We start from the raw sequence: 22,785 nt of genomic DNA on the forward strand, positions 1-22,785 counted from the left end.
AACTGCCTTATGTGCAGTTTACATGTTTTCATACAATTTGTTACTTGAGTGTTGATTATTATTATATCTAAAAATAAATAGCAACTGAATTTAGGCTAAAAGTCTTGGCTCTGTTGTTAAGCTTTAATGTTATAGTAATGTGCAAGTAAGGGCTCCTATATAGTTTACAGCATTAGCAGATAATTAGTTTTATCCTTGCGAAACGTTTACTTGTAATTGAATTAATTTAAAGACAAGGACACAATTTGTTAATTAAATTATCTGTTTAAAAACAAAAACAATTTTAGCTTTCTAAACCCCCCACTCCACCTAAATGAACCGAACCGAACCGAACCGAGACGTCAAAACCGTGGGACGTACCGAACCGTCAGTTTTGTGTATCGTTACACCCCTAGTATTGTGTTATATTTTTATGTTAGTAAGTGCTGTTAAAAATTGCTCTGTGCATAATGAGCTGGTGGGTTTATGGTGTGATTTGATGTGGACGGGTTGTGGTGGGCCGCTCTGTGCCAGAAAGTCCAGTGCCACTTTTTAGCCTTATAATATAATATAATATAATATAATATAATATAAAAAACACCTGTAACTGGAGTCATACACTGAAGTCCACATCCATTGTTGCAGCATTTCTCATTGTTGGCACAGTCACTGTCATCGGCACACGACACGAAACTTATCCGGGCACACATTCCTGGTTCATATGTTGTGATTGGACACACTCCTGGGTTTGCTGTTATATAGACACATGACAGAGAAGCCAAATCACTGAATGCTGAATGAAGTTTTCACTGTAAAAAAAGGTTTTTGGAAGTTGTTTATAATATTGGAATACGTTTTACAAAAGAACTATTTCAGTCTTTCTACTTTAAAATGTTTTATTCAGTGTAACTTGCTGTTTCTTAAATTATTTTTGAACCTCACAAGCCATTTCTGATCTAAAACTGTTTCTGATCTAAAGCAAGAAACACCTTGAGTGTGCATTATTTTCTAATAATTCAACAGACCGGAGTCAATTATTCTGCTTTAAAATTACAGTATTTCCAAAAAGATATGGAAATAATTTGTTGTTTTTATCCTATGGTTTACTATATTTATTTGCTTGGTCAGTGTCGTCGTGGGTTTTGGTTCTTTTGCTGTTGTTGCTGTAAGGACCTTTGAAATAACTGAAATCATTTGGCGAAGTGATATGGACCAATCAGATTCAAGCATTCTACAGCCCCATAGTGTTATGTAATGTAATGTTGTAATGTAATGTAGTAGGCTATAGTATAGATAATATAATATAAAAATACCTGTAACTGGAGCCATACACTTAAGTCCACATCCATTGTTGCAGCATTTCTCATTGTTGGCACAGTCACTGTCATCGGCACACGACACGAAAGTTATCCGGGCACACATTTCTGGTTTATATTTTCTGCTTGGACACACTCCTGGCTGGGGCAGACTGGGCATCTGGTTCACCTGGCCTTTTCCCGGTGGGCCGTACAACTTGGTTTGGTCCATTGCTACGTAAATATATATAAAGAACAAATTATAGAAAATGTACATAGCCTATCTTTCCGTCAGCCCAGACGAATGGCCCACTTGTGTCAAAAATTTAGCGTGCTCAGTCTCAGTGCAGCGGCTCGTCAATGTCGAAATGTTTAACCCTCTGAGGTCGAGAAACGCGCCCACGCGTTTTGCTGGATTTTTTTCACATAGCAGCAACATAAACTTAAAAAAATCCGTCATTTATGGTCATATAAATAAAATAAATACATGATTATAAACTATAGAGGGTCTTCTTTTTTTTGTGTACACTCACATTAACATCAAAACCTTGTTTTTATTTTTAAATAAATAAAATAAACAGGGTGCGTTTCAGCTCACTCTGTCTCTCACTCTCACTCTGCTGAGGTGATATGCCAAATAAGGTAAACGCCCCCTGAAATGAGTTCACACCCACTCGCAGAGCGCGCTATTCATAAGATAATGTGCTGAGGTGATCTATGCAAAATAAGGTAAAAAGCCCCCTGAAATGCCTTAAAACCAGCAAGTTTCTTTCACTCACTTTCCTGCGCCGTTGGAAGATGACACACAGCCCTTCAGCTCGTCCTGGATAGCAATGAAGAGTTCACTTTTTCCTCAGAAGAAGAACAGGACTCTGACAACGAACGTTTTTTTGAAGAGCGACTTGATCCAGGCGTGGATAATATTTCGGATGAGTAAGTCTTTTTAAATTTACTTGCATTAGTTGACAAGCTATTTTGTATAAACGTAGGCTACATATTTTACTGGTTGGACCATTTCCATACTTGTCATTCAGAGTAATTATATTTAAATTGTCTAGGCTATGCTTTATAAAGTAGGAGAGAGGCTTCATGCAGTCTGTTTTCTTTCGTTTTTAATAGTTTTGTTTAAAATAACACATTTCGAGCTTTCTATATATTTCTCTGGTATTTTAGGCAAAGCTTATGAGTTTGGGTTCATTTATGAGGCCTCCAGTTCCTGCTATTTTTAATTCTTATGTTTTAAATACAGGCATTTGGTTGATGAAACAACTATTAAAATTAAGATACAATTAATATAAAACGAAATTCACTTTAAAGAAAGGCTTTATACAAAAAATAAACTTAATGAAATGGTCAAAATCTTCTCTGCCCACTCCATTTGTCTCGCGATTGCGCATGATCTGACTCATGCTTTTCACTTTTCATATAATCAACATAAATGAAATAAAAAAAAAAAGATTTTATTTAAACCTAAATATGAACTAAATTGTTTTATTTAATTTTAATGACTAGGCTACAACACGTAGGCCAATTAGCCTACAGTACAGAGAAATTAGTCGACAAGCTATTTTAAATAAACGTAGGCTACAGATTTTACTGGTTGGACCATTTCCATACTTTCCATTCAGAGTAATTTATATTTAAATGAAGAGTGCTTGCAAATATCTATTGCAAATGTGTGTATGTGCTGAAATGTGTAAATATGCCCAGCTGATGAATTGCAAATGTGTTAATGTTTGCGTTGTGCTATCTCCGTAATGGCCCATTACACACAATATATGCCTACAGCACGTGTCTACAATTATTTGCATCATTTATTCATATAGACTAATGGTAATATACTTTGAAATATTTATGTTATAATAGTTTTCAACTTTTTTTAAAACAGGAATGTAGCATCTCCTTCATCTGCAACTCGGAGGGCGCGCAGCAACACAGTTGAACGTCAGAAAGAGTAAGTACATATTTACCAATGTTTGTGCAATTTTGTTTATATACTTATTACAATATGAGCCTGTATGAGTTTATTTATTTTTGGAGGTTGGTTGATAATCTATCTTATCAGCATGCTAATGCCCATCAGTTGTGCATGTGCTGGAATAGTACTCTATATGATAATAATAGTTTTCAACTTTTTTTTGAAAGGAATGATGTAGGCTGCTCACTCTCACCTCTCACTGCAACTCGCACTAAGAGGGCACGCAGCAACACAGACAGAAATCAGAAGGAGTAAGTACATATTTACCCACTATTTTACAGATGTTAGACCAATTTTGTTTATATACTTGTTATGTATGCACAATATTACAATTAGTGATTGGTAATGTTAGTATAAAAGAGCTTATTTTTGTTGTTTTACCAAAATGCTGACTGTCCATCAGTTATGCATGTGCTGGCATAGTACTTTGTTCAACCTTTATTAATATTAATATTATTATTTTTATAGGAATGTGGTAGCATCACTCTCACCCTCACCTGCAACGCGCACTGGGAGGGCACGCGACAGGTGTCGTTCAGTTTTGAGAACAACTGAAAAGTAAGTACACTTATTCCCTTTCTTTCAGATATTAGTATAATTCTGTTTACATATTCTGGTTTTACATAGTCCATACAAACATTATGTGTCTGTATGGCTTTGCATCTGGCCAATGTTACTTATAATGATTGAAATGCAGTTGTTATATTTTGTGTAATAAACATGCTCACAGTTGTTTGTTTGTTTTACAGCTATAAAGGTGATGGTGATCATCAGACACCTGTTGCAAAGAGGGCCAAGACAAACATTCAGACAAGCAACAAGCAGTCTACTCTGTCATGGAAAACAGAGACTGACATTGATATGGTTCCACAGACTCTGAGATTCCTGCCTGCACGGGAACCTGGACCACAGCTGAGTTTAAAACATTGCAAATTTAAAACATTTAGTTCCTCCTCATAGAGGAATTACAATAAAACAGTGAAAAACAAAACCTTTGAATCTCCTCTTTGTTCAGGCTGCCTCTCTTGATGGCCCATTAGTCATTGGGGGAGTGTCTATGTCACACCCCTGGTCTGAATCTCATTAATATTGATGAGCGATTACCCCTCCCACGCATAAACCTCTTCTGACAAAAAAAACTGTTTTCCAATGTTTAAATCAATGTATTGTTTTAAGAGAACGATCAGGCAGGATGAATTTCACATCATTTTGAAGCCAGAACTAGAAACGACAACATATATTAGTCAAGAGGCTTGTGGGCACATATTTAGAATGTGTTTTGTGTTCTTAAAAAAAGAAAGTTGCTGAAATTTTTTTTAAATAACCACGCATAAACATTATTCTCTTAAAAATACAAAGATTTACAAGCATGTTGATCAGATATTATGCTAGCCCTGTTTGTGTTATATAGAGTGAATTTACACTTTTGCCATTAACATGTTTATAAATAACTGAAAAAAAAACAAATGTCAGAGCATGTCAGAACACCTCCAGGGCCCCAAAAACACCTCAGACCTCAGAGGGTTAATAGCCAATCAAATCGAAGAAGGCTGGATTTACTGTCCACAGAATCCGAGCAGCACAACACTTTTGAATGCTTGAAGAATCTGAGCTGAGGTATTAAGATAAGCAGCTGAACACGGTGAGACAATACATCAATATTTGCCGAATGGTTACGATGTAAAAAAAAGAAAGAAAAAAGTTAATAGACCTTTCCAGGGTGCCGTGACTGAAAAAAGGATGGAAAACACTGTTCTAGACCATACCAGAGCATTTACTAGTTGCCATATACACCAGGAAAGACACATATATTAATTATTCATGAATGTTAATAAGCATTTAAAAAAAAAAAAAAAAAACATTTATATTTCTGTATTGTGTTATATTTTTATGTTAGTAAGTGCTGTTAAAAATGGCTCTGTGCATAATGAGCTGGTGGGTTTATGGTGTGATTTGTTGTGGATGGGTTGTGGTGGGCCGCTCTGTGCCAGAAAGTCCAGGGCCATTTTTTAGCCATATAATATAATATAATATAATATAATATAATATAATATAATATAATATAATATAATACCTGTAACTGGAGTCATACACTGAAGTCCACATCCATTGTTGCAGCATTTCTCATTGTTGGCACAGTCACTGTCATCGGCACACGACACGAAACGTATCCAGGCACACTTTCCTGGTTCATATGTTCTGACTGGACACACTCCTGGGTTTGCTGTTATACAGACACATGACAGAGAAGCCATATCACTGAATATCTTTTTCACAGGGGCTTTTGGTTCTTTTGCTGTTGTTGCTGTAAGGAACTTTGAAATAACTGAAATAATTTGGCGAAGTGATATGGACATAGGTAATGCGGTCAAGACCTGCCTGAAACTACTTTAGCCGTGCGTTTCCATGAGAATAATTGCACACCTTAGAATCTTTGTCAACCAATCAGATTAAAACATTCAACAGACCTGTAGTATAATATAAAATATTATATTATATTATATTATATTATATTATACCTGTAACTGGAGCTGTACACTGACGTCCACCGCATGCATTGCTGCAGCATTTCTCATTGTTGGGACACTCACTGTCGTCGGCACACAGCGCTAAACCCATCATGAAACACTTTGCTGCTTCATGATTTGTGCTTGGACACACTCCTGGCTTTACTGTTAAACAGACACATGACAGAGAAGCCATATTACTGAATGCTGAATGGTTTTTTTTTTTTCAATGTAAAAAAAATATACTTGTAAGTTGTATATATTATTGGAATACGTTTTGCAGCAACGAACACCTCGGGTGTGCATTATTTTCTAAAAATGCAATGAACCGGAGTCAATTATTCTGCTAATCATTCCAAAAAACAAGGAAATAATTTGCTGTAAGGACCTTTGAAATAACTGAAATCATTTGGCGAAGTGATATGGACATGTAATGCGGTCAAGACCTGCCTGGAACTACTTTTGCAGTGTGTTTCCCTGAAAATAATTGCACACCTTAGAATCTTCGTCAACCAATCAAAGTCAAGCATTCATCAGCTCATTAGATGAGAACTGTTCTAAGACTGTCAGATAGAGACACAGAAAGTGCAGATTGGTGGGTCCCTAGGAGGACCAGGATTGAACACCCCTGTTCTAAACCAGCGTTTCCCAACCGGAGAGCAGGGGTTTCGTGTAAAAACACCATCAAACATTTTTACATTTCTAAAATGTGTAAAAAAAGAAAAAGAAGATGTATCAATCTCGGATGTCTCTAATAACTACAAATTCAGACCTGCCAACCTTGCAAAAATGTTTTGCGTATCGACGACGGGGGTGGGGGGTGGGGGGGTTGCGTTATATAATTGCATTGCATAGCTGGTCAACTAGTCTAAAATTAAGAAACCCCTAGAACACAGTAAAAAAAAAAAAAAGACAAAAAAAAACATAGGAACATTGTGTACAATTAAGATATTAAGGCTAATTTATTTATTTTCCAATATCCAAATATGATACTAAATACCACAGGGAAAAGGGCTTCTATTTGTGATGTGCTGTCTTTGCATTTAAACATTGCACATTTTAAACAGGACACGCATTAGCTGAATAAATGTTAGCCAATACAAACATATTTAATCACTTATTCTAAAAATAATATAAAGTATAAGTTCCGAATCCGACATATAATGAGGGCTGTGTTAACAGTAAACGTCCGTCATTTAACGAATTTTAAAAGCAGGGATGGATAATACAAAATGCTTTTTGACAGAAAAAAAAACAAGCAAGAACAAAATTTAAATTTAGCCCGTCAATTTTTATTTTACAATGATCTTCTCTCTCTGTGTGTGCGCGCGCGCGTCCGTGTTTGTGAGAGAGCTCGCGCAGCACTGATACAACGGTACTTTTTAATCCATAAGTAACTAACGCGCTAGTTTTCGTACAAAATAAATATGTAACATAATTAGGTAGGCTACTTTAGATATAATTAAGACAATAACGTAACACATACGTTTCTCAACACTGAGAATGAATGAATAAATAAACGCCTGTTTCTCCAGACTCGCGCTTATCAGTAGGCTAACGTTAATCCACAAATCACAACACTTTCATAATCACTAAGCCATAGCGATTTCAAGATTTATAGTTCAGCATTACTTGAGCATTTTATTATTTGCATGACTGAATGATGTCTTCCTCTTTTCTGAGTGACCATGAATAACTTAACGGAGTATTTTAAGATAATCCATGCGATCTGTGTGATCATCGAATCCATAAGATTAAGTTAACTCAACAATCAACTTTCCACATCGACCCCAAGCCGTTTACCTTCAGGAGTCAGAAGTACCGCGACCACTGAACTGTCCTCGCTTATAACATCAGTCAGACGGCGGCCGCGGGAGTGGAAGGGGGATCGAGCGGGAATCTTTATTGGTGTCGATTTTCAGTCTCTTTTTAATGATAGGCCTTACGCATCTGTCAATCATCCCCGCTTGCTATTTGGGGAATGAACCCAGCGCTATGATTGGTCGAACTTTTCTTATTTTGCTGTAGCTTGATTTGAGGACAGCGCGTGCACTGTGCACAGAGGCGTTACCAGGTTTTTGCGTAGTTTAGAGTGACAAATCGTACCAGCGTACTTTGAAGTCAAAATGCGTATCCGCTACGCAAAATGCATACAGGTTGGCAGGTCTGCAAATTACGCACACAAATTTATAATAAAAGTGCAAATCGTACGTTTTCCATGTCCGGTTATGTCCGTGCTGTCAACGGTAACGCATGCGATTCATGTTTTTCAGTTCAACGCGTTATTAACGCAATTCACGCAGCATCCGTTTTTTCTGTCATCCTTTGGCTGGCGTTACATTATATGATCACGTTCTTCTTCATGCAAATGCTTTTAAACCATGCAAGCGTGAAAAGACAAGAGAGCGCGCTGCCTGTGAATGTCCTTCCACACACAGGGCGCACAGATAGACGCGCGCCAGAATCGAGTTCTCTTTCGCGCCTTTGAACGAATAATAACACACAATTATGCCAAAATGTCCGTTTTGTTGAGTATCCTCATAAGAACAGTCTTAAATGAGTTAAAGTCCTAAAGGAACGTAAAGAGTTGTGAGAAAATGGGACGCGTGCTCCACGTGTGCAGCCGTGACAGCAGAATCAAAGAAACACATGCAGGTAACAGAGAAAATCACTCACTACTCTTGACTAAAGAACGCTTGTAGCTTTAATAAGGATTAACCTATATTTAATTTATAATTTATGCAGTGAAGACTGAAGTATTTGATAACTGTATTCAATTTCTGTGTATTTTCTACCTGTTCGGTAGGAAGGGCACAGTTACATATGACATTTATTATGGACTTATGTGAGGATTGTTTTAAGTTAACTTAAATTAACAGTTGTTATATTTTTTGGAACCAAATAAATGTTAAAATTGATAGCTTTCAATTATACTGTAGTGTTGAATGGCGATAATTAATGTTTAAATGTTTGTTTAAACCCAACAGATCACTCAGATCATTAGGATCATATCAGCTAGAAATACCAAGGGTTCATTCTAAACATGGTGAGTCTGCTTTTAGCTATTATGCCAGCCACAGCTGGAACCAGCTTCCAGAAGAGATCAGATGTGCTCCTACAGTGGTCACATTCAAATCCAGACTCAAAACACTTCTGTTTAGCTGTGCATTTACTGAATGAGCACTGTGCCGCTGTTCGTCCGACTGTTTGTACTGTACTGTATTTTACTCTATTTTTCTAAACTGTTTTAATTATTCTTATTTCTTTTAATTATTTTAATTTCTCCTATGTCAGCAGGGCATTTAGCCCGAAACTGTAAATGCCCACTCAGAAGGTGATAATGTGAAAGTGATTAATGTGGGTTTGAAAGTAGAACAGTATTTAAATGACGATATTAAAGTTTTCGTCTGAGAAAGAATGTGAACGCAGTGCTAAAGTGCTAAAGAAAGTGAAAAGAACGTGTGAGTAAATGAGGGAGAAAAGAAAGTTAAAGGAAAGTTGATAGATGGAAGTCGTAAGAAGATTGAAGGTTAAAAGAAGGTTGAAAGATTTAAGTCTTAAGGGAATCCTTTGAAAGAAAGATCCATAATAAATATTCTTTTTTATTTTTTAAAAGTACTGTATTTTATTTTATTTTTCTAAACTGTTTTAATTATTCTTATTTCTTTTCATTATTTTAATTTCTTCTATGTAAAGCACTTTGAATTGCCATTGTGTATGAAATGTGCTATATAAATAAACTTGCCTTGCCTTGCCTTGCCTTTAAAATTTTAAATAAATAAATAATTGAAGACATCTGTAGCAGTATTGGTATCAGTGATACTGGCCTTCATTCATAAAAAGATGCCATTAAACAATTATTTAAAATATACTGTCTTTATGTTGTTTCTACATTAATTTGAAGATTAACTGTGAAATGATTACATTAAAAAATATATTAAAACAAGCTATCTTGTGCAATTATAACAAAATGATCCCCATATAAAAACACAAATACACAGTAGGGCTGCACGATATTGGGAAAAAATGACAATGCGATATTTTATTTTTCTGCGATATATATTGCGATATGAAATCTAATCAATTTTTTTCTTACAAACAAAAATGGGGTAAGCACACTTACATTCTAATTTTAAATGATTTAAACATCAGAGTATTATTTATTTTAAATTAGAGTAAATTATTTGTTTGTAACTTTAGGATATGGTTTGAATTGTTAACATTAGTTAATGTATCTAATAACTAACATGAACTTACCATGAGCAATACTTTTGTTACTGTATTTATTAATCTTTGTTTATCTTAGTTTATAAAAATACAGCTGTTCATTGTTTGGTAATGTTACTTCACAGTGCATTAAAGCTGCAGTTGGTAACTTCTGTAAAAATGTATTTTTTACATATTTGTTAAAACTGTCATAATGTCCTGACAGTAGAATATGAGACAGATAATCTGTGAAAAAATCAAGCTCCCCAGGCTCCTCCCAGTGGTCCTATTGCCATTTGCAGAAATACACCGCTCCCGGTAAGAAACAACCAATCAGAGCCAGGAGGAGTGTCTTAGCAGTGTCAATCATGCTTGTGTACGCGCTGATCATCACCCCCCTCTCTCGCACAGCGCGTACCGTCGTTCAAAATCAAGATAGCCGGTGTGCCGCGCAGCTGTGCTAATGGCGGACAAACAACTAAAACTGCCAATTTCTCGAGTGGCACCTGCTCATACAACAAAGACAGGTAAACGGAAAAAGACCGATGACGATAAACAAGCCCATCGGAGCCCATTGACTCAGTGTCAAAGCTCTAGCCGCATAACATCCAGATAAAATGTCACACACTGTGCAAAGCAACAATAGAAACCTGCTAATTCACTGGCTTGTCATGTTGCTGAAATAATGTACTAGCAAACCTTATTTAGCATTACACATAGCTAGAATAATTACTTAGATACTGTAACGTTACCATTATTATCTTGCTAGCTATTTATAACTTATAGAAAGAGTGCAACGTTATGAAGTTACATTACATGTATTGCAAAATACGTAATGATTTGAGGACCAAGTTTGTAGTCAAAGTATGGGCAGGCCATAGTCAATGTAAAGCATATTGTTAATGTTTCGTCCCTACCAGTGAATGTGCGATAACTGTTTATCCGCCGTCATCAGTGTCCCTGCATGTTTACTAGCCGGAGTCGCGCGTTCATGTGTTTTGGGGGCGTGGCTTTGGAAGGAGCCCAGAAGGGAGGGGGTGGAGTGAATGGAAATAATGAGCTGTCTTTAAAACAGTCGTGAGAGGTCTACAGACACTCGATTTTTATACTTTCTTTTTCAGAGTACTTACATTTTAATTATGTATTGATATATAAATAAAGTTTAAACAAATTTGGAAAATACGTTTTTTAGACAATTCCTACCTACCCAACCTTTAACTATGTTAACAAATACTGTACAACTTTTGATTTCAATAATGTAGGCTATAGCCTAAATGTTGAAATTAACAATGTTGTAGAAGTGCAGTTTACTAATAGTAAATGTTAACTAATGTAGTTAAATAGTTTAATAAATAGAACATTATTGTAAAGTGTTACAGATTTTTTTATACACCAATTCAGACGTCTCGTGAGTTCAGTGTTGGACAGGTCAGTTGTTTAAACCATTCATTAAATTGAATCGGTTCAAAGGAATCATTAGTTCGCGAATCGGACGTGTAGTCTACGGCACGCGCTGTGTTTATCTCAGCAGTTTAGGATATCGCACAAGATTTGTCAACACAGAAAACATTTCATCACTGGATAGTTGTTGTTTTTTTTGTTCGACATCATCGTGTCAATTGATTTTAATTAATATGCGCGAGGGAGAGAGAGAGCAAGACAGCGCTCGTGTTGTTTGAAGACGGTGAAGGTGAGCGCGCGCGCTGCCGGGGCTCTCTCGCTCTCATCTCTGCTCGTTCTTATATGCGCCCGGTTAAACTGACAGGACTTGAAAACACATGCAAATGATAAACTTTCACTCTATGATGGTTAAGCTGTGCAATTAATCCGCGAATCACATGCGTCAAGGGCCGGGGAGCAGCTGGCCCGTACGGTTAATGAATAACGGATCAACTACGACAGCCTACATCGCACATCCTGCGATGTGACTATCGTGGATTCGTACATCGCGATATCGATGCTTAAACGACACATCGTGCAGCCCTAATACACAGTAAACAAACATTTAGGTGAGATTTGCAATGGTAATTGAACAATGTTTATATATGAATAAAAGCCATAATCAAATATGTCATCATATAAAGTGATCTCTTCAAAAGAAATTCTTAGACTTTCAATGGATGGACACATTTTTTTAGATAATATAAAAAATATCTATATGACAGTAGGCGGTTCTTCCCTGTGGTATTGAAAATTGATACATTTCAAGGTATCGTATCAAAGTAGTATCGTGACAACAGTAGTGGAGGGTGCCACAAATGTTTGTTTTTTAGGATGGGAAACACTGTTCTAGACCATACCAGAGCATTTACTAGTTGCCATATACACCAGGAAAAACAAATGTATTAGTCATTATTCATTAATGTTAATAAGCATTTCAATAAAAATAAAAAAATAGCATTTATATTTCTGTATTGTGTTATATTTTTATGTTAGTAAGTGCTGTTAAAAATTGCTCTGTGCATAATGAGCTGGTGGGTTTATGGTGTGATTTGATGTGGACCGGTTGTGGTGGGCCGCTCTGTGCCAGAAAGTCCAGGGCCACTTTTTAGCCATATAATATAATATAATATAATATAATATAATATAATATAATATAACAACTGTAGCTTTCATCAGTAAAATGGAAGGCCCGCCTCTCCATTCATTCGATTGGACAGTGGAAAAAAACGCGATGACTGTGATTACCTACGGCACTCCGCCACAACCATGCTGATGTACAGCCATATCGCACTGCTAGAGTGAGATATTGCTTTAATATAATATAATATAATATAATATAATATATAAAAATACCTGTAACAGGAGCCATACACTGAAGTCCACATCCATTGTTGCAGCATTTCTCATTGTTGGCACAGTCACTGTCATCGGCACACGACACGAAACGTATCCGGGCACACTTTCCTGCTTCATATGTTGTGATTGGACACACTCCTGGGTTTGCTGTTATATAGACACATGACAGAAGCCAAATCACTGAATGCTGAATGAAGTTTTCACTGTAAAAAAAGGTTTTTGGAAGTTGTTTATAATATTGGAATACGTTTTACAAAAGAACTATTTCAGTCTTTCTACTTTAAAAAATTTATTCAGTGTAACTTAAAATTTCTTAAATTATTTTTGAACTTCACAAGCCATTTCTGATCTAAAACTGTTTCTGATCTAAAGCAAGAAACACCTTGAGTGTGCATTATTTTCTAATAATTCAACAGACCGGAGTCAATTATTCTGCTTTAAAATTACAGTATTTCCCCAAAAATATGGAAATAATTTGTTGTTTTTATCCCATGGTTTACTATATTTATTTGCTTGGTCAGTGTCGTCGTGGGTTTTGGTTCTTTTGCTGTTGTTGCTGTAAGGACCTTTGAAATAACTGAAATCATTTGGCGAAGTGATATGGACCAATCAGATTCAAGCATTCTACAGCCCCATAGTGTTATGTAATGTAATGTAGTAGGCTATAGTATAGATAATATAATATAAATATAGCTGCAAGCAGCCATTACCGGGGCCAAGCAGAATAAGACGACAAGACATGGCTGAAAGTGTCAGATCAACTGCAACAATGAGCAATTAAAGACATTTAAAGAGGATTTTAGGCGAAATGGCTGAAAAATCATAGAAAGAGTAATTAAAAATATGATTTAATTGATTATCACTTTTGACCATTAGGTGGCGCTGTCTCAAAATATTTTGGGTACCTTCAGGGGATGGTGCTGATGGCACATTCTGAGTTTCGTAATATTACACCAATGCATTTGTTCAGTATAGCATTTTATTTCACAAAACTGTATTGAAGTCAATGGGAATTTCATGTTTTGTTCTGTTATAGCGCCACCAAGAGGCTCAGTCCCACAATTTTTTTTACGTGTCCTCAGAGTGAGCCCATACATATGTGTGTCAATTTTGGTGAAGATATCTCAATTCGCTTCGGAGTTATAGACATTTATATGAAAAAACACGTAAAAAATGACTGACACATGACTTTGATTGGATTTTACTACCCCTTACTATCAATATTTTCGCATTTGGGCAATAGCGTATAGCTATCGACCTATGTTTGCAAACTTCTGACGGTGGTTTCGTCTCGATCGGACAAGCAGTTTCGAAGATATAGCCAAATGTTTTTTAAGCGCTAAATCACAACGCTACACAAACCGTAAGGCGAAACCTAGCATGTTTGGTATCGTAGGACTCGGCAACGATTCAGGAGTCTAATTAGATGAGTCTCGTGAAAATAAGTCGACCACACCCAAAGTTATTTGAAAAAAAAAATTCACCACTAGGTGGCGCTGTTTCGAAACTTCTCAGGCTCCTTCAGGACATCGTGGTGATGACCCATACCAAGTTTCGTAACAATCCGTTTATGCGTTCGTAAAATACAGCCTTTTAGCACAAAATTCTAAATGGCCGACAGTCAAAATGGCCGATATGGTAAAATTGGATATCAGTCGACTCGGCATGTTGCCCTGAATCTAACAAGACCAATTTTATGATTTTTGGACAAACTGTTCAGAAGTTATAAGCAAAAATAGCCATTTTTCATATCTCCGGACCAGTAGGTGGCGCTACGCCGAAACGCAGCATGTAGCCTCAGGTCATGCTTGTGATGACATGTACCAAGTTTGGTCTGAATCCGATAAAGCGTTGCGGAGATACAGCCTTACGTCTGTTTTTGCAGGCGCTACGTAAAATTTGTTCGAGCGTTTATCGAAAACGGTTTGACGAATCAATTTGAATTCCATAACTTTTGGTCAGCACTGCCTGAAGATGATCTGGTTAAATTTTCGTGTAAATCGGACAAACCGTCTAGGACGAGTTCGAAAAAGTAGGTTTTCAGAAAAATTCAAAATGGCGGCCATATTTTAATGAAGGAAAATGACGTCATATGGTGCAATCGAATCGTCATGAGCCAAGGAATTAGAGGAAAAAAGAATTTTGTTGATTGGCTGTCGGTACAGGATCCGTTCCACCTGCACGATCCGTTTCACGCATGCGTAGTAGACGCAGTAGAAAACGCACATGCGCAAATGATAATTCTGTTTTGCGAAGATTTACGACACTGCACGATCTGTTCCATGCATATTATTTAAAAAAAAGAAATGCATATTATGTTCCTTATTGTCTTCTGTAAACAACATTGACGTTGGGCTGTTTAATCCGGCAAGTCGAGTATTTAAAAAATCGTCTTAAGATCGCATTCATTTTGCCTTTTTCTTGCAATACTTTTTGCTATATACATACAGTATATATTGCGTTGCATATATTTGACAATCGGAATACCAGATATTTCATGCCATAGCTAACAAATGTAAAAAAGGAAAAATGACATAAAAGCAGCTCATCATTCATTCAGCGCTGTTGTGGCTGCGGTGTGTGTGTCATGTAACAAGCAATGACGCGTCACCATGGAAACCAAACAGACAGCGACTTAAGCGCATAGACTTGTTGCACGTTAATGTTTTTTCCTTTTTTGGAAACTCACTGAGAAAAAATAAATTTGGTAACCGCTTGCACACCTGTTTAGTTTTTCCTTTGATTTTTCTGCTATTTAGTTTCTTTGCTCCTCTGGATTTGTGGATGTATCCTGACTGATTCCATTTACCGACCTTTATCGCCCGGCTTTCGCTCCACTGTCTGCCATGTACAGAACCCGGTTTTATTAATTAAATGTTCTGATCTGCCTTTGCTTTTTATGTTTTATTTTATTATACTTAAAATAAATTTGTATATTCGTTTATTTCGTTTTTTTCCACAAATGTATGACTTTTGGAAGTGCAAATTGATTGCCATATGCAGTTTTAATAAAGTTGAATTAACGTAGCCTTCTGTCATTTTTACTCTTCTAAGTGTACACTTGCAGGTGTTTTGTTTCTAATTTACTTTAATAAGGATACACAATATTTAAAAAGTATAGGCTATAATTATCTAACATCTGACTAATTAAAAATTAACCTCAAAACATAACATGCTAAATGGGGGATAACATTACACAAATATGCCGCAAGTTGTGCCATCGCATGCGTGGTTCCGATAGTGTAGGAAAACCGTGACGTTTTCTACTACGTAATTACGCGCATGCGTGAAACGGATCGTGCAGGTGGAACGGATCGTGTACCGACATTGGCCTTACGGTTCAAAAGTTATTAGCATAAACATGAGTGAAACATTAGCATAAACATGAGCCTTCGCCATCGCTGCCCCCACCCTTTGGAACTCACTCCCCATCCACATCAGAAACTCGGACTCACTGATCACCTACAAAAAATTGCTCAAAACTCACCTGTTTCAGCTCGCCTACAATCTATAATAGCACTCTCGTCTTTGTTTGTTTGTTTTCATTTGTAAAGCGTCTTTGAGTTCCTTGAAAAGCGCTATATAAGACCTATATATTATTATGAAACTTTGGACAGTTGGTGGCACTAGAGGGATTGGTTTTAAGACACCAAATTAGCTATAGGGACTTTTCAGACTGTCCTCTATCAGTGTGCCAAATTTCATAACTTTCCCGCAAGCGGTTCTATGGGCTGCCATAGACTCCCAGAGCGGAAGAAGAAGAAGAAACGGAAGAATAAATATAGCTGCAAGCAGCAATTACCGGGGCCAAGCAGAATAAGACGACAAGACATTTCGACGTGTCTGAAAGTGTCAGACCAACTGCAACAATGAGCAATTAAAGACATTTAAAGAGGATTTTAGGCAAAATGCCTGAAAAATCATAGAAACAATAATTAAAAATATGATTGAATGCATTATCACTTTCGACCAATAGGTGGCGCAGTTATAAAACTGATGTGATGTAGTCAGAGTGAAGTGACAATGACACATACAAAGTTTGGTGTCAATATGTCAAGGCATTGCAGAGATAAAGCCTGAATAATGCTTTTAGCATCATGCCTCAACTTTGCTGCTGCGCTATACGAAAACGGTTTCGTCAATCGACACGAAATCCATAACTTTTAGTCGGCACAGTCTGGAGATGATACGATTCGATTTTGGTGAAAATCGGACAAACGGTGTAGGAGGAGTTCGAAAAAGTAGGTTTTGAATGAAAATAGCATTTTATTTCACAAAACTGTATTGAAGTCAATGGGAATTTCATGTTTTGTTCTATTATAGCGCCACCAAGAGGCTCAGTCCCACAATTTTTTTTACGTGTCCTCAGAGTGAGCCCATACATATGTGTGTCAGTTTTGGTGAAAATATCTCAATTGACTTCAGAGTTATAGACATTTATATGAAAAAACACGTAAAAAATGACTGACACATGACTTTGATTGAATTTTACTACCCCTTACTATCAATATTTTCGCATTTGGGCATTGGCGTATAGCTATCGACCTATGTTTCCAAACTTCTGACGGAGGTTTCGTCTCGATCGGACAAGCGGTTTCGAAGATATAGCCAAATGTTTTTTAAGCGCTAAATCACAACGCTACACAAACCGTAAGGCGAAACCTAGCATGTTTGGTATCGTAGGACTCGGCAAGGATTCAGGAGTCTAATTAGATGAGTCTCGTGAAAATAAGTCGGCCACACCCAAAGTTATAAGCACTTGAAAAAAAATTCACCACTAGTTGGCGCTGTTTCGAAACTTCTCATGCTCCTTCAGGGCATCGTGCTGATGACCCATACCAAGTTTCGTAACAATCCGTTTATGCATTCTTAAAATACAGCATTTTAGCACAAAATTCAAAATGTCCGACAGTCAAAATGGCCGATATGGTAAAATTGGATATCAGTCGACTCAGCATGTTGCCCTGAATTTAACAAGACCAATTTTATGATTTTTGGACAAACTGTTCAGAAGTTATAAGCAAAAATAGCAATTTTTCATATCTCCGGACCAGTAGGTGGTGCTGTGCCGAAACGCAGCATGTTGCCTCAGATCATGCTTGGGATGACATGTACCAAGTTTGGTCTGAATACGACAAACCATTGCGGAGATACAGCCTTACGTCTGTTTTTGCAAGCGCTACGTAAAATTTGTTTGTGCGTTTATCGAAAACGGTTTGACAAATCAACTTGAATTCCATAACTTTTGGTCAGCACTGCCTGAAGATGATCTGGTCCAATTTTCGTGCAAATCGGACAAACCGTCTAGGACGAGTTCGAAAAAGTAGGTTTTGAGAATAATTCAAAATGGCGGCCATATTTTAATGACGGAAAATGACATCATAGAGTGCAATCGAATCGTCATGAGCTCAGGAATCAGAGGAAAAACTAATTTTGTTGTTTGACTTTACGGTTAAAAAGTTATTAGCAAAACAAAAGTGAAACTTTGGACAGGTGGTGGCGCTAGAGGGAATGACTTAGAAACACCAAAATTGGTGTATTTAATGTTGGGACTGTCCTCTATCAGAATGTCAAACCAAAACAACTTTCCCGCAATCGGTTCTATGGGCTGCCATAGACGCCCAGTCGGAAGAAATAACAGAATAATAATAATAAGAACCGGAACAGATACAATAGGTGCCTCCGCACCTTCGGTGCTTGGCCCCTAATAATAATAAGAACGGGAACAGATACAATAGGTGCCTCCGCACCTTCGGTTCTTGGCCCCTAAAAATACCTGTAACTGGAGCCATACACTTAAGTCCACATCCATTGTTGCAGCATTTCTCATTGTTGGCACAGTCACTGTCATCGGCACACGACACGAAAGTTATCCGGGCACACATTTCTGGTTTATATTTTCTGCTTGGACACACTCCTGGCAGGGGCAGACTGGGCATCTGGTTCACCTGGCCTTTTCCCGGTGTGCCGTACAACTTGGTTTGGTCCATTGCTACGTAAATATATATAAAGAACGAATTATAGAAAATGTACATAGCCTATCTTTCCGTCAGCCCAGACGAATGGCCCACTTGTGTCACAAATTTAGCGTGCTCAGTCTCAGTGCAGCGGCTCGTCAATGTCGAAATCTTTGATAGCCAATCAAATCGAAGAAGGCTGGATTTACTGTCCACAGAATCCGAGCAGCACAACACTTTTTAATGCTTGAAGAATCTGAGCTGAGGTATTAAGATAAGCAGCTGAACACGCCGAGACAATACATCAATATTTGACGAATGGTTACGATTTAAAAAAAAGAACGAAAAAAGTTAATCGACCGACATTAATTTCCAGGGTGCCGTGACTGAAAAAATGATGGGAAACACTGTTCTAGACCAGTGGTTTTCAAACTGTGGGTCGCGACCCACTTGTGGGTCACACAGGGAGAAAAGGTTGGTCGCACAAAGTCACTTAGCTGCAGCTAAATTTACGTTACGATGAGTGAAACAAAACAAGTCCGATTAATGACCAAACGACTCTTAAGCACAAGCGGCGCCAGGATTTTGATTGTAGGTAGGCCTCCAGAAAGCTGGATGGGCCAGTTAAATAAGCCAAATTTTTTTTTAAATAATTAAAAACGGGTTCCCTTTCATCTCCGTTTCAGCGCTTTTCTGGGCACTGAGGACAGCGACTACAATTACAATTCCATTTAATTTATTGTTTTAATAAAATTATAGGCCAATTATTTTTAGTTTATTAACAGCAACAGCTACAGCTGTAAAGATTAAGTTGACCGTTGACGATCGCCATCTCCGTAGTGAACGCGCCTAGAGAGAAATGCACATCATGGATTACATAATCAGAGAGTAGCCTTTTTCTTTTCGTTTTCGTATGTCTGTGAGTGAGGCATACGCTGAGTTTTCGTTAAGTTAGGATGATATGCGCTCCAGTTCACGAGCAATGCAAGTGGCCTCCATGATTATATTGTTGTCTGCTATATTTGCTTCTTTATTAAATACAGGCAATTGGTTGATTGAAAAAATATATTAAAATGAAGATACAATTTATACAAAACGAAATTCACTTAAAAAAAGGTTTTTTTACAAAACAAAACTTAATTAAGTGGTCAAAATCATGTCTGACCCACTCTATGTCTCTCGATATATTGCGCATCCTATCTTACTCGTGCGGTTCACTTTTCATAATCAACATGGATGAAAAAATATCATTATAATATTTTAACAAATATGAAACTAAGTGAGCTTATTTAATGGCTACAACACGTATAGTAGGTATACAGACACCATTTGTACAAATTGCTGCACATTCATTTTATTCTGAATTTTGCACACATAAGTTGAAAGGCATTTGTTTGTGCATGCATAGTAAAATATATCTGCAACATTTATCAAGTTCACTGATAATTATGCGTGCATTTATTAATTATTATCTTAATGAATAATGTAAGAATAATTGTTTGTTTAGAATGGAATGGATCGCAAATAGATCCGAATGAAGAAACGTACAAAACCATAGTAGAAATTGGGTGGGCCCGGACCTAAAATGCCCACCCGGACCCAATGGTAGCGCCGCGGCTGCTCTTAAGTGACGATTCTTGTAAGGAATATAAAATAAAAAAATAAAAAAACACACACACACACACACATACATAGCCTACATATGAATCAGAAATCTGAATCAACATAGCATTCATTGAATGACTCGCTGAATAAAATCGTCTGATTCATTTGAGTTAAACTGTCACGTGTCTCTAGGCCTACATCAGTACAAATACAGCATTCAATACGAGGCTGACTCCAGCTACTTTTTCGCCAGCTCCTTATTCGTCGAACTATTCGTTCCACCTTAAAAAATGTTGGATGGTTGTTAACCCCTCCCCCTCGGTGCTTTTGGCCGTATTTCTTAAAGGAACAGTTGTATGTGAATTACAAGCCTGTGGATCGGGCAGCATTTTTCATTTAACAGTGAAAATAAATAGCCTACTCCTGAAAAGATTATCTTGTCTGCCTCTATAAATGGTGTATTTATGTTTTTGTTTTTTTTTTAAGTATGGAGAAACGTGACATTATGTTTCCAACTGAGATTTAATATAATGTAATTTCTGTTCTTTATTAGAAGTTATCCATTACTCCAGTCTAACATATGCATACATATACATATACATATACATACATATACATACACATACATTACATACATATACATACATATACAAACATATACACACATACACACACACACACACATACATATACTGTATATACACATATACACATATACACGCATATATACACATATATACACATATACACATATATACACATATACACATATACACATATATACACATATATACATATATATATATATACATACACACACATGTGAAATGTGTGTGTGTGTGTATACTGGACAAAGCATACTGGAGGTGCCATTACTTTAGTATTTCACAAGTTCTCAAAAAAACAGGAACGTAGAGGCATAGATTAATTCATTCTTAAATGAAATCTTGCATTACAACATTTTCTGATGTGTTATTATTGAAATATGGTACCCAGAATATGCCCCACCATTGCAACTTTATGTGCCAATGCAGCATACTGGAGGTGTCATTACTTTAGTCTTTCACAAGTTCTCAAAAAAACGGGAACGTAGAGGTATAGATAATTTCATTCTTAAATGAAATCTTGCATTACAACATTTTCTGATGTGTTATTATTGAAATATGGTACCCAGAATATGCCTCTCCATGCAACTTTGTGTGCCGACGAAGCATACTGGAGGTGTCATTACTTTAGTGTTTCACAAGTTCTCAAAGAAACAAGCATGTAGAGGTATAGATAATTTCATTCTTAAACAAAATCTTGCATTACAAGATTTTCTGATGTGTTATTATTGAAATATGGTACCCAGAACATGCCCCACCATTGCAACTTTATGTGCCGATGCAGCATACTGGAGGTGTCATTACTTTAGTATTTCACAAGTTCTCAAAAAAACAGGAACGTGGAGGCATAGATGAATTCATTCTTAAATGAAATCTTGCATTACAACATTTTCTGATGTGTTATTGAAATATGGTACCCAGAACATGCCTCTCCATGCAACTTTATGTGCCGATGCAGCATACTGGAGGTGTCATTACTTTAGTTTTTCACAAGTTCTCAAAAAAACAGGAACGTAGAGGCATAGATGAATTCATTCTTAAATTAAATCTTGCATTACAACATTTTCTGATGTGTTATTATTGAAATATGGTACCCAGAACATGCCTTTCCATGCAACTTTATGTGCCGATGAAGCATACTGGAGGTGTCATTACTTTAGTATTTCTCAAGTTCTCAAAAAAACAAGCATGTAGAGGTATAGATAATTTCATTCTTAAACCAATTATTGCATTACAACATTTTCTGATGTGTTATTGTTGAAATATGGTACCCAGGAAATTCCTCTCCATGCAACTTTATGTGCCGATGCAGCATACTGGAGGTGTCATTACTTTAGTGTTGACCCGTTACCCGACCCGTGCCCGCGATAAATCACAGACACTAAAATCATTCCAATTAAAGTGCTTTATTTATTTATTTTATTAACTTATCCTGTTAAAATGTCGTTGTTTTTTGCCTCAGTCTGAACATGTTGAACAATGATTATTAAATCAAACAACAATATCGTTGATGATCAATTCAAAGTAATTTTTTCTTTTCAAAACGCTATAAATCCATAATTTCTTTTTCGAAAACGCTATAGCCTAAATCCATATTTTTTTTTCCAAAATGTATGGTTTGTCTTTTAAAAAATGTCTTTTGTCTTTTATTTTCTGTGTTCGCATTTATGAGGAAAAAACAATGTTACGTGACCGTTCTCCATTACGGACAAAAGTGCTCTGAAAGCGGCACTAAAAGACTTTAAAACTTACAAAGAGACCTCAAACAGAAAGCACAAAGCCTTTCTAAACGAATTTTGTTTTGTATTAATTGTATCTTAATTTTAATCTATGTTTCATCAACCAATTGCCTAG

General features: G+C 36.7%; 1 protein-coding gene and 1 long non-coding RNA gene across 2 annotated transcripts in view; one reads left to right on the top strand and one right to left on the bottom strand.

The window, feature by feature from the left end:
- The first annotated feature begins 3,566 nt into the window (after positions 1–3,566).
- On the top strand, positions 3,567–4,243 carry LOC309481225. Its single transcript, XR_014199951.1, has 2 exons — positions 3,567–3,810; positions 4,002–4,243. It is a non-coding gene; the product is annotated as an uncharacterized lncRNA (long non-coding RNA).
- Positions 4,244–4,456: 213 nt separating this feature from the next.
- Positions 4,457–22,785, bottom strand: part of LOC309481287 (uncharacterized protein) — a gene marked incomplete at both ends in the record, with an annotated part of 45,850 nt that continues 27,521 nt past the window's right edge. Inside the window, 3 exons of the mRNA XM_082146156.1 lie at positions 4,457–4,473; positions 5,327–5,476; positions 5,772–5,924. Of these exons, the coding sequence (XP_082002282.1) occupies positions 4,457–4,473; positions 5,327–5,476; positions 5,772–5,924 (320 nt within the window). The remainder of the gene's footprint in view (positions 4,474–5,326; positions 5,477–5,771; positions 5,925–22,785) is intronic.

The sequence above is a fragment of the Leuciscus leuciscus genome (genome assembly GCF_965113295.1).
Source record: "Leuciscus leuciscus genome assembly, chromosome: 18".
Lineage (NCBI taxonomy): Eukaryota > Metazoa > Chordata > Actinopteri > Cypriniformes > Leuciscidae > Leuciscus > Leuciscus leuciscus.